We start from the raw sequence: 13,974 nt of genomic DNA, 5'->3' as shown, positions 1-13,974 counted from the left end.
CCTAATAATTCCACAGATGAAGTGGCATCAAAGCACAGTCAATAGAGCTTGACTTGGCAGGTCCAAAACTTAGAAAGCTGATATCCTGAGTAAGCTGATATTTTTTTCTCTTTTAAAGTTGTGTTTTTTTTAAAGGCATACTGAGACAGACTGTCATTCAATAAAGCCACTACTTTCTTCACCAACAATCAGCAACAGATGTAGCCCAATAAAATTAATAGTTTGCAAGTACGCACAAGAGAATACTCTTGTCTCTTTTCTTCATCACAGACTTTGTAAAAGCTGCCTGGATTTTCACAGAAAGGCAAAATCAGGGGCTTTTTATATACCTTTTTTTTTTTTTTTTTCCCCTGTAATTTGAACAGTGCAACCGTTTTTCTCCCACTCCGTGGAGAATTAATGCTGATTAATTTCAGTTTCCAAAGTGTGACTCAGGACCCTCCCCCTGCCCTTAATTGTCCACTTTTAACTCAAACTGAATTCTGCACTATTACTTACCAAGATAATTTAATCCTACAGAATAGAACTTGTGCTTAAAAATATGCAACATTAATATTAATGTACAAACAGAAATATATTACTCATACATAATATATAAGAAATTAATTTTCATTGAAGTATCAAGAGAAGGAGTAAACCCCTTAGATCCTTCTCATGCAATTTGCTCTGCACTTGGGGAAGTCAATGGGACTTCACAAATGAAGGCTTCACACGATAACATGGGCAAGACTGGGGTTTTAAAAAGACACTACAAAATATGCCTTGAACAGAGTTCTACAATCATATTGCTGTGATTTTAGTACTACCCTCTATGGATATACTTAGGCCACATCAACATTAACAAATATACTGGTAGCACCTGAGCTGGCACACAGCTGCTGACATTGCAATGACGCTTGACTGTGTGCCCAGTTGAAAACCCTCCGCTGGGGCAGTGCAGCTGCCCAAGGAAGTGGCGTACCAGCAAAACAAGCACTCTGCTCAGCCACTCTTCAACACTATCCACAATGATTTGTGTCTAACTGGTCTCTTTCCTATGAAGAAATACTTGCTCTCCTCTAAGGGAATTAAGGCAACTTCACTAGAATTGCCTCTGTTCTATTTCATAATCTTTTACTTTCACATTAATTCTTAAAATACCAGCAGTTCCTCTTAGGTCTAATCCTCTAATAAGTTAATGTCTTTTTACATGGGGCTTCAGTCTACCATTTCCCTATCTGAAAAAGAAAGATATTTGCAGAATTTGTTTCAGATGCAGAATGCCATTCTTCTAGGTTTGAAGGGCTTCAACCACTCAACCATCATCATTCAAACTAGCTGTGAAGCAGAGAGCATATGAGAAATGAGGAAGTGTGGTGAAGACTGATAGTTTGGGAAAGTCACCAGATGACGCAGACATTCCCTGCCTAGGCCTGTGAGAGAAGCAACAAGCAGCAGAACCGGATCAATTGCAAGTTAGTTACTATTTATGATGGTTACAAGGATTTGTAAAGCCATGTACCTGTAGGCTGGCCCTAAACATATTCCAGCTGTCAGAGCAGAAACCAAGAGGATTATAGCAGCAATGGTAAAGCTAACACAGAAGGAAATCTGGAAGCTTTAAGTCTCAGATCATTCTTTGTTGGTGAACCACCCCATTTACTACTGGAAAATGTGGAAAGAGGTGGCCTTCCAGATATGAAAAGCCATTAAATGTGCCTTTTTAGACAGAATGCTGTGAAACATCTGAATCATAAGCAAAAAACAGGGGAAATGTATGCCTACACAGGATACCAAAACTGTGGACATATGATCAAAGGGGATAAATAGCTCCTTTCTCTCCTGCCTCCCACCTTGGTTTTGAGTACACAAGTAGCAAGTAACTTTGAAATGGCTGCGTTTCCAAATGTCAGTATTGCTAAGACACTCTTTAAAGGCATTTCACAGGCATTAAAAATGATTCCTAGAAGTGCACATTATTATTGGTAGGACTGTACTGAGATACTCAGTATCAGGGAAGGCCCTGCCCTTTTATTCACTGACTTACAAAGCCATATACCAGCAACAAAAGTTTAGCCACCAAGGAACAACAGGATAGCATCAATGTACATCTGTAGGGCCCAAAGGATGGGTAGAAACCACAGAAGAACAACATGGGTGAGGTTGATCTCTGGGGATCCTCTGGTCCAGTTCTCCTGCTCAAGAAGGGTCACCTAGAGCCAGACCACACTTAGATCATTTGTGAGTATCTCAAAGGGATACACAACCTGTCTGGGTAACCTCTGCCAGGGCTTGATTGCCCTTGCAGTGTTTCCTGATGTTCAGAGGGAGCCTCCTGTGTGTCCATTTGTCCCCTCTGCTTCTTGCCCTAGAACGTCACACAGTGGGGGTGGATGTTAGCAAGAGACACATTTCTGCTGTCATACCCAGCAAAATATGCTCTATAAAATTGTACAGGTCATATTTATCCAATAATTTGTAATACAACACAGGAAAGAGTATAAATGAAAGATGGCTTTGGCAGGAAAAAAAAGGTATCTCAGTTTTGAACCACCAAGCATAAGATCAACTATCTGCTATCAAAGAGCTCTTGGCAGGTCAAAAACCAATATCCTTTAACAAGATACTACATGTCCGGTGGCTTTCTTACATTCATTTTGTACAATTTCATGAAACAAGCAGTACTGGGACTACATACCCATTTCAAATTAATGGTTATCCCATTTTATTTCCCTCATGACAGAGTACCAAATCTGGGTGTTATGTTTGCTGTACGAGACAAAGTAATACACACATCATCTATAACAACTTTATTGAGCAGTGGTGAAAAACAGTTCTCATGTACAGTCACTTAAGAAGCTGGCCTGTGAATATCACAAAGAACAGATCATGGTTTCCTCCTATAACTTCATGTATTGTGTTCGCTTGACTTTCACATAAAAAACAGGTATAAACTTCAGCTACAGCCATCTTCCTTGTTTGGATCTCTTAAAGGCCTCCTATTTGGATTCTGTCACCTACTGGGTCACCTCTCTTCCCAAACATTGTAATAACTTCATAGGCCTTAAGATTATTATTAATCTACTAACTTTTCCCTGAAACTGGCCAAGAGTCATCCAAAAGTAAGAGGTAGAAGTTGAGAGAATCTTCTAGAGGTATGCACACCAGCAGACAACTAGAGATATGCCACAGTTTTCTGTGTCTTGTTCCTAAAGATGATCAGGCTAGAAAATGGTGTGAAATTTGTTTTTGTGTCTACCCAGTTCTGAGATCAGAATGCAAACACTCGTCACTACTGTGATTTTCCTCTGAGGCTATGCAGAAATTGTGGCATGCTACACCAGTCAGCTGTCCAGCAGGTAGAAGCACAGGAAAAGCTACAAGAGGATAGTGAGCTGCACAGCTGAGCTGTAGGAGTAGACACCCCAAAGATGTTTTGTCTCATAAAGCTTTGATGAATCTACATTTCCCCTCTTTAGAGATCTTTAAGGACTCCATCCACATTCCAGTGTTCCTCTCCAGTTCTTCTGTGTTTCTTCAAGCACGCATTCCACCCCCCACCCTTGTTCATTTTATGGAAATCTTGGTTTAGTGCTCTTGAAAATTTTGGAGAACTTATCCTTTTGTCCTCTCATGTGAAGTTTTCCACAGATGTGAAGAATTCTCCAAATTCCCCATCTGAGGCCTCTGACAAATAACAAGACAGACAAACAGCATTAGATTTTAATGATCAGTGGACAGGAAAATAAGAAAACTCACAATTTTCCCCCTTGCTTCTGTCCAACAGCTCCCAGCCAACATATGGCCTTCCTTTCCCAGACTGAACTCATGGTGTGTGTGTGTGTGGTGGGAAGTTTGAAGCTTAACTTTGGTAGGATTTACAGCAATAAGATAACAATAATATTATCCTTGTAAAATTCAAAGAGGACTCTGATATGTCACCACCAAAAGTGTTAAGACAAAGAGAAGAGAAATGCTTATGCTGGACCTTATCAGCCAATTTGTGGTAGTGGCACTACCAGAAATTAAAGCATAGTGCAAAATGGAGGTGGCCTACTGTGGCAAAAAAAAAAAAAAAATCCAGGCTAGCCCTTCCTAAGAATACCTATGGTCACACTTTAAATAATATTTTCCTGAAAGCAATGTTAAAATGACGCCAGAAGACAAAACTGGTATTTTTAGTGAACTCATTTTGAAACTCCAGAAGCAGAAAATATGTTTGTCACAGATTAGTTCCACAAACTATTTCAAAGCCAAATCTTTGGGACAGCAACAAACATTCTTTACCTTTTTCTGTCCCTGGATCCAAAATACGGCATGAAAATCACTTGTTCTGGGCCTGGATTCACTGACAGGAAACCCAAGGCACTACTTATGTTTACATTACAAGTTTATGTGCTTATTCATAAAAATCCTGTAGTCAGAATGATCAGCTTGGATTGCTGATGAGGAGGATTATTTTAATTTCTTTATGTATTTCAATTAAATGCATGAGTATTGATTTCAGTGCACTTTTTTCAGTTAAAAGCACTGTGATTTATATTGCTAAAATGCTATTGCTTGCCCTGCCAAAAGCATGCATCTGGGAACATTTCTGGGTTGCTTACAGTCTTTTCTCTCTCCTTTCCGCCTCTGACTGCCAGTGCATGCTGTTGAAATAAACCAGCTACTTCAAAAGGCAGTTCCTGTTTTCTGTCTTTGTGGGTCTGGCAGTGTTTTGAGAAGCGGGGTGAAGAATAGTAAGAGAGTAAAGGCAGATTCAGGGGCCATGAATAAATAAAGAGAAAAAAAAAAAAAAAGTAATGATAAAAGAGTACACCTACCTGAGCTCCATTCTTTCTCCCAGGGTGATACCGTTTCTAGATTCATCTGAGGTCGGAGAAGTTGAGTTTCAAGGAGCCAACAGCTCTCCACAGCATCTGAATTTTGTGACCCCCATCTCTGCAAGCTCATTGTCAGCCTGCACTTTCATGGCTCCTTCCAGAACAGTGCTGTGATGTGCCCGGTGTCCCCTGCCGTGACATGCCCATCCTGGCATACAGCTCTGCACAACCGCAACAGGACAGAAGTGCAGCCCCAGATTCACTTATTCTGCTCTCCAGCTGGTGTGACAGTTGCTAGCTCTCTCCTTTGTCCAGTATTTTTGATACTCTCTGAAACAGTGAGTTTCTGCAAGTCCTTTGCCACACCTAAATAAGCATCTTCACTCGTGAAATAATTTGGCTGTGTATTCATGCTGCTCCTTCTCTCCTCAAAATCAGAAAACCCAGAGCATTCTTGTATTATTAACGAAGTACTGTCTGCATTGCACAGGTAATATAGTATTCACATGAGCTTAACATTCATGGAACAAAGGGATACAGAAGCAATTGTGCTTCTACTCTGAAAGTTACCAACAGGACCCCAAACTGAGCACAGCTGCGCATGTGGACACTCTAGCATGATTCAGGTCTTACCATTAAACTGCTGGCCTAAGCTGGAGTCCACTCCCTCCTCCCCTGCCAGCTAAGAAATGAACAATATAATTTATTGCACCGTTATGCTGGTATGATTCAGCAAGTACAGAAGTCTTGAATCTTAAGAAGTGAGGGCACACTTTCTGCTGAGTCAAGAGTTCTCTCATTAGGTGCCTGGCAGTGTATTAAGGAGGAACAAGAGAGTTAAGGCCACACTTTTTTTTTTTTTTTTTTTAAACAGATTTTAATCTCCCTAGTGCTTTACAAAAAATGTATTGTAAGTAAGCATGGAAACACACTTTTTAGGAAATATCTATCTAACATTCTGAGTGAGAAAAATGAAGCAGAGATGTTCGGCCATCAGCAAAGCAAATGAGTGACAGAAAATGGTGTAGTTCCCAATTCACCAGCATACCCAACCTTGTTCTCTGCTTTTAGAGAGTAACTATCACTAAGGTTATCATCCTAGCCTAAAAGTGTGCTTGCGGTGTGATCCAAGATCTTGACAACAAATCTACAGCCAGCTGAATCCAACACCTCCTTAAAGCTCAAAGATTAACTTGCAGATCTACACATTTTAGAGCTCTTTTGAAAGCTAGCTATCCACAGTCTGACTGCTTAAGTCTGTGTGATAACTCAGGGGTACTAGATTCAGCAGTGTGATGGGCTTAATGAGTTCTGACCTGCTCCTTGACTTGTTGTAACCGACGATGAGCACTACTCATAATTTTCCATCCCAACCAGAATGTAACTTTCAGTGAAGATGATTCAGGTCAACATTTTTCACGCAGCAAGCGGTGTGAGCTCAGCAGGTGACAGTTCAGCTGAAGACATTATATTGTAAGGTAATTGCACCCTATCACATCACTGAGAACAGACTAAAAAGGGAAATTTTCTAGTTCAACCATGAGAATACTTGGCAGAGCACCTAGAAGTGACAATTCCAGTGTAATCTTTTACCCTAAAAATGTATTTTCAAATATTCTTATCATTGAAATCTATTACTGAGTAAAAAGGGGTATTCAGCAATATTAATGGTCTGACAACTCGTATATGCAAGATACCTATTTTTCTTGCCTTAGGAATGAAATATTCTTTACATATAGGTTGAAATCTCAAATCACATGACTCTGAGTGATGCAAATGAAACTTTCACTCCTTGATATTATTAATACTGTTTGTTGAAAATTTCCCCAAAATTGCGTGTTTAAGTAGCTGTCTTCAACAGCCCATCCAATTCAAGAAACATTTTTACAGTGGGGTATGAAAGCCAGTGACTAATAATAAATTTTAAAAATCAAAATTTTTTTACTGTTTGTGTTATATGCTTTTATTTTTACTTCCCTCAGTCTGGACATCTAATCTATAGCTGTAAACATCCGCACATTACCACTTTCAATTTTAATTCTCATTCTCATTTGCTACAGTGCTTGCATCACTAGAATTTGAACCAGTAATATCTGCTCGAAAAATTCATTATCTTTCAGGATTTTACAAACATGCATTTGTGGTTTCCAGAACTACTAATGCTCTATGAGGAATCTGATAGCTTTGTCTTCCCATGAGAAAAGAATTTGAAAGCCTACATTACTATGTGGACACCAATACCACAGACATTGAAAATTCAGTTTACAATCTCAGAATGGAGGTGGGAGGCAAATGCTATTCACAAATGTGTAGTTTAAAATTTTTTTTTCATTTTAGACACAATTTTAAATAAAAATCAAAAGGATTAAGAAGAGGAATGTGATGCCATTTAGAAGTATAATTAAGAACTCTGATTATACCTAATCCAAGTACAGGAAGATTCACTAATGACACTGAAGGTAACCGATTTTAATTCACCACAAAGGGCTCCCAAATCTCTTTTTGTCTAGTTTACAAGCAAGAGGAAGACAAGTTGGTAACATCTTAGCATGGTAACTGACTTAACACGTGATTCTGATTGTGCTTGAGGTAGCAGGAACTGGCTTCCGGCATGACTGGGAAAAGAGATTTCATGTAGTCATTTGGTGCAAGATGACCGAAACGGAAACCAGGATGACTCTGAACCTACAAAAAACATGAAGCTGGTAATCCTGTAGTTCCAACTCAGCAGCAGTGGGAACAGCAGTGGCCTAAAATACAGCTAATGAGAGCCACTCCTCTTCCCTCTTCTTTAAAAAGATGGTCTTCCTTAGACCTCAGGTTCTAACAGCCTTCCATAAATTCCGCGCCACATCCCATTCCTCAGGTGCCCCCTACCACCACCCAGCGTGCAAACTGGAGATCAAGAAGTTATGAAAACACACAGCCTTTCCCTGGGAGGTGCATCTTGCCTGGTACTTCATCCTGAACTCTCAGCTCCTATTCTCTCTTCATGGCACTCCAGGCTCTGTGCTACCTCAGAGTTCTTCTCCCAGCCTATCTTCATCTGTGTCCTCAGAAGCGCCATACATACTTACCTCTTGGTCCACATATGCTGATGTATCCTCACTCTTCCCTCTCTGCCTCCCTCCTGCACAGCACTGTTGGACGACATGCTGAGAGATATCTTTCCCAACAGATGGGCTCACAAACAGGGAGTGAGGAAGGTGATGGAAGAGCAGCAGCTCCCTAGCCACAGGGTATCCATACACATTCACTGCAATGGGTTGCACCATGCTCGTATCATTATAGGCTAAAAGCTTTCTTAAAACAAAAGTAGTTATTTCTTAAAAATTGCTGTGTTTTTAGGCTTTCTGAATTAAAAGACGCAAGATACATCATGCCTAAATCATAATGCAAGATACCATGCCTAAAATATTACCTCTAAGTCATTCTAATGGTAACATTTCTGAAGATAAACCAGATTCCTTTCCATTAGTACATGACCCCCCCTACTTCCACACATACAGGTGTCATTATTTGGTCACTGGTGACTGAGGAAGCAGATTACATCTTTCAAGAGTTTGATATGTACTTTCTAAGTTACACTTCATGATGGAATTTCAATCATCAGGCAGTAGGTGTTTCAGAGACATCAAAATGCTCTTCATCAGAAATGGAAAGAAAAACAACATGCAATTGCATCCAAAGGAGTGATTTCCCAATTTACCTTAGGCTAGCATTGCACTTCTACTTAATCAAAATATGCTATAAGAGAGGAAAATTAAAGTCTACAATAGAATTAACAAAAATACCCTCAATTTGTTGCTCACAAATATTTTTTTAAAAATCAACCCCTTATGCCAGCATTTTGGCTCACTCTGTCTACTCCTCTGTCATTAATTCTCTCTGCCGTAAGCACAACTCCTAGCTGGGGATTCCAATGCATATGGGATCTAGGATAAGATTCCAGATCTCAGTAGTGCTGGCATGAAGATAGGTCTCCTCAGTGATACAGAAGACAATATCCTAGGGAGACTGGAATAAGTCCTATTCCGCAAAATTCAATCCAAGATGTAAAGCATATCAAGAAGCAAGTAATTACTAGCTAATGGCTGTGGATGGAAATGTAACATGGATCAGCCTAAGCATTTCATGAAAAGTGACAAGACAGCTTGAAAAAAGGGGGATTTTTTCCAAAAGGATGGAAGGTGTCAAGAGCAAAGAAAAAAGGGTTACCTCTTCAGTTTGGGAGGGGCTGATTCTAGGCATTGGAGATACTTGAGGTGTTTTCAGCTGTGTACTGTTGCTGTCTGGAACAAGCTCTCTGTGGATTGACTGAATATGATTTTGGAGTTCAGTTTCTGATTCAAACTTTACATTGCAACTAGAACAGCGAGTCTTCAGTCCCCCTGCCTTGCTTTTGCTCTCAATGGAACTCAAGCTCTCATTTTGGCCCATGCCTTGTCTGTTACTGCTTGAAGGGATGTTGACACTTGGACTACCACTTTTACTGAGATTAACACAGCTAGCACACAGACCATATGGCAGACCGTTGATGTCAAGTTTCACTAAATCCTGTTTCGAACGGAATTCCTTCAGGCAAGAAGCACACTTGTACAGTTTCTGGAGATGCTGTGCACGTCCCGTGGACTGCACGGCAGAACCATTTCCAGTTTTCTGCATATGGAACGTGCCGTGGATTTTCAGTTCCAGCGTGGAGGTCACTGTCTGCATGCACACCACGCAGCGGAACCCCGTCAAGGAGTTCCTTAGGTCAGGGTGCATTTGGCAATGCTCTAAAAATTCCTCCTCACTCTGGAGGGGCATCTTGCAAATCCTGCAGTTTCCAGTGTCCAGGCTCTTACTATGTGTGACCTTATGTTCAGTAAGAGTCAGAAGAGATGGAAACCGCTCGCCACAGATTGGGCACATGTAGTGTTTCACTGGTCCCAAGTGTGTCTGCATGTGCTCTCGAAGCCCATTTTCAGAGAAGAATGTTCGAGAACACACATTACACTTGTAATTCCCTTTAATGAGCTCAGCCTTTTTCTTCACTATGGCACTTTCTCCGGGTCGAATGTTGTGGTCTCGCAGCTGGTGGTTCTGCAAGAGAGTCTCCATGGTGTAAGCTGCTCCACAAATGTCACAGCCATACATAGGTTCAGATGTGTCCACATCTTCTTCACTGCCATCGTGGCTGTTATGGGACTCCTGGCTATTTGTCAACAAGGTCTGGAGCTCCACTTCCTCTTTCTGAACTTGCTCAGATGCCCCATTTGTTCCACAATTTGGAGCTTTTGTTTCAAAAACACAATGTTTTTCCCTCAAGTGCTTTTCCAGCAAGATGATAGCATGGAAAGCTTTGCTGCAGAACTTGCAGTTGTACTTCTTGCTATGCGTAGTGATGTGACACTGCAGCTCCACCTCCGTACCAAAGGATTCACCACAGAAGATGCACTTGTGTACTTTGCCTTGGTTCTCCAGGTGGTTGTGTTTCACATGAAGCTGTAGGTCAGTCTCATTGCGGAAATCCCAGTTGCAAGAAGTACATCTGTATACCTTCTTCTCATTGCTGTGCTTCACAGCCAAGTGAAGCTGAATGGAGACTTTGGAGTCAAAAACCTCTTGGCACAAGGTACAGCGGAAGAAAACGAACGTATGCATGTCTAGCAGGTGTTTCTGTAAGTCATCCACAGAAGTGAACTGCTTGTCACAACTTTCACAGATGTAGTAGGTTGAGGTGATCATGAAATGAATGGTAACATGCTTCAGCAGTGACTCTTGATTTGGAAATTCCTTGTTGCACTGAGGGCAAGTCAACTTTGGCAGGACAGTGTCGAGATGTGTTTTCAAGTGAGTCTGAAAACCATCCAAGGAAGTATACTTAGCACCACATTGATTACAAATATATTCCCCGGCAGGACGAGGAGGAGCACCTCCAACTGCCTGCATCATCTTTAAAGAGGTCTGCTCAATGGTTACAGGAGATAATGGACTCATGGCTCTGGACTTTTTCCCATTGTGGATGTAATTCAGCGCCAAAGGAATGTTCTTATGGTTCTCCTTGATATGCTTGTTCAGTTTAAGAACACTATTAAATATTGGAGAATTGGTACAGTAAGAACAAGAATACACTTCCACTACTGGATCCTTTGGGGTCCCGAGCACAGGAGAACCAAAACGGGAACTGCTAAGATCACAATGGACTTGCCTAATATGCTCTTCCAGGGAAGAATCTGTAAGAAATCCCATGTAGCAATGGGGACAAAAGAATGCATTACTGTCCTTAGCAGCAGGGTTGGCAAATCCATGAGAACATCGGATGTGTTCCTGAAGGGTGTTGAGGTCATTGAACACTTCAGAGCAGAAGTTGCACTGGTAGACCATGGCAGGCATGGTAGACACAATCAGTGCTGGGTCTGGAGCTTCATGGACTTGCTTAAGATGTTCATTCAGATTGTAGAGAGATGGCAATACCTCCAAACAATACTGACAGATATGGGCTTGTTCGGGTTTATCTAAATGCATAGTTTTCAGGTGTATCTGCAAAACTGCAAGGCTGGAAAACAACTGTTTGTTGCAATAAATGCAACTATAAGTAACTTTTGCCTGTTTACTTGAAGGACCAGTGATATCTGGCACTTGCTGAGCTGCCCGCTTCCTTCCACGACCTTTTGGTATAGGAGGAGCCGTTTCCACCATTGTTGAGCTATCCACAGAGAGATTTGAATCTGGGGTAGTGCTAGAGACTGACGTGTACCCCACAGTTACCAAAGATGGGCTGTTGCTGTGGTTGCACGACTCTGGCTGCTGGTGACTATCCATGTGGCTGTACAGCTCCTCCACAGTGTGAAAGTTCTCAGAACAAATGCTGCATGAATTCTTCTTCTCACCATTATGAGCCTGCTCCATGTGATTTACTAGGGACGTTTCCTCTACAAAGAGTTCATGACAGTAAACACACTGAAGAGCAGATCGGTCTTCATTAGGGGAACACTCAGGGTGACATTCTGCAATGTGCTTCTGAAGATCTTCAGGAAAATCAAAGCCTTCTTCGCACTGACTGCATTTCTGAGTGTCTTTCATTTTCCAGTCCTCCATCCGGGAAGCGGACTGGGAGCCATCTTTGTTCCTCTCGTGAACCTGCATGTGTCCATGCAGTGAACTAGATGACAGGAACCCACGTCTACAAATGGCACACTTATATGGCTTGTTGGACGTATGAGTCTTTAAGTGAATTTTAAGATGATCGCTCCTTGAGAACGCCGCATCGCACTCACTGCAGTGGTATTTCTTGTCTCCTGTATGAAGCTTTATGTGGCGATCCCTGCTCCGTTTGTGTTTGAAGAGACGGCTGCAATACGTGCATTTGAAAGGGAGCTTGTCACTGTGACTTTGCTCGTGGTGTTTTAAGTAGCTGAGGCGGCTGAACGATTTGTCACAGAACTGGCACGGATAGGGCAAACCTGGGCCTCCTTCCTCTTCTCCAAAATCACAGCCTTCTCCATGGCTTGGGGAAGTCTGATCCTTGCTAGAAGGTGATGATGCTGGCCATGAGCAAGAGGGGTCATCCTCAACATCCACTCCATCTGAAATGAGAAAGAAACATGCCCACAAGCTTAATCCCAAGAGTCAAAAGGAGATAGAAAGTGCATATGAATAGCACAGGACAGCTACTCCTAAATAGTTAAAACATTAAACTCAGACTAGGATGCATTTCTTACACTGATATCCAACAGTTTCAAGACCACATTTATTTTTATCATACTGTAAAACATTAAAAGTTATTAAATAGTTCTGTGCCTATATTAACTTTTTATTGCTTTTTTTATCATTCCTTCTCAGTTGCAGGATATGTATTATACATTGACAACTTTATTAAAATGCAGATTTTAATATATTTAATGTTTCTTTTGTATCCATTATAAAATTATTTGCATATTATGTGAGCATCTGAAGAGTCAAAGGAAAGGAGAAAATATTACCAGAATGCTTTAAAATTAATAGAGTCAACGCACATGCCTAATATTTAATGAAAAGGTTCACCCTGCTTTGCCACAAGTTTGTGGTACCTTTTCCTTTGAAGTTGATTCTGAACACAGGAATCTTTTAAAAGCTATTTCTGAGAGAGTCTTGGCTGTTATTCTAAACAATAATATAAAAAATTACCAGGGAGGAGCAGGACAACAATGTAAACAGTGATGTTTTCTCTAATAAAGCACATCCAGATTTCTCCAGTAATGATACAATTCAGTTACTGAAAGCTGGCAGCTGGATCATTAAATGTTCAAAACAATCTAACAAACCAACAACCAGGATCAAGGAAAATGAGAAAGTGTCACAAGGGTCAGCCATGAACAGCATCTTTTTTTTTTAAGTTCAAGAGGTTGCCCACCATTTCTTCCTTTTATGCAAAGACCTCAGCCAGCTGAACTTCCTCAGTACAGCAGAATGCGTACTGTGAGGTGATCACAGACAAAGCAACTTGTAAAAAACTGGAAACAGGAAAAATGATAAACATTTATGGTAAAAGCTGAAAGATTTATGAGTTATCAGGAAAAGACAAAGCAGAAATGCTGGACAGATAAAAAATGGACTAGTTATCTATGGTATTACCTCATCTCTAAACAGGGAAAGTTGTAAATATTTTTTTCAAGAGATGCACTGTACAGTTTTTGCACTTTTTGTTTTAAATGTAGATAACTATACTTCAATTATCATACCGATATTATCCTAAAAATTCTTTAAAAATATTAAAAGCATGTTTGAAAGATCACTCTGCATCAAATAATTCTTCTATTCCTTTCCAGGGGCAGTGCTTGAGGTTTTTCTTCCTTTTAAAAGCAAAACTGGCTACAGTAACACTACAGGGAAAAAAAAAAAAAAAAAACCACAACAAAACACAAAAAAAACCCAACAAAAAAACCACCTCTTGAAAAATATCTTTCTAAAGGTATTCTTGCATAGCAGAAAGTTTCTTAACATCTTCAGCCTTCTCTCAAGAAATTTCCTACAACAACACAAAAGTTAGAGCTGCCCTATATTATATAAACAAATTCCAAGCCTGCTTACTTTAAGGTAAAGAGATTTTACTAGATTATCAACCTCTTGCTTATCCACAGGAAACAGATGAGGATTCATTCCTTTCCTGCATCTAGAAACTGATGACAACACCATCTCACTATCAATG

At 40.6% G+C, this 13,974-nt stretch overlaps 1 protein-coding gene across 12 annotated transcripts in view; it reads right to left on the bottom strand.

Moving 5' to 3' along the window:
* The window catches only part of ZNF521 (zinc finger protein 521), a 231,910-nt gene that overhangs the window by 125,697 nt on the left and 92,239 nt on the right, over positions 1 to 13,974 (bottom strand). For all 12 annotated transcript variants that reach the window (XM_040061206.1, XM_040061301.2, XM_058420464.1 and 9 more), the window contains one exon: positions 9,021 to 12,373. In XM_040061206.1, coding sequence (XP_039917140.1) covers positions 9,021 to 12,373 — 3,353 coding nt within the window. The remainder of the gene's footprint in view (positions 1 to 9,020; positions 12,374 to 13,974) is intronic.

This window comes from Hirundo rustica, chromosome 1 (assembly GCF_015227805.2).
Source record: "Hirundo rustica isolate bHirRus1 chromosome 1, bHirRus1.pri.v3, whole genome shotgun sequence".
Classification (NCBI taxonomy): Eukaryota; Metazoa; Chordata; class Aves; order Passeriformes; family Hirundinidae; genus Hirundo; species Hirundo rustica.
This window is presented reverse-complemented; position numbering and strand designations above follow the sequence as displayed.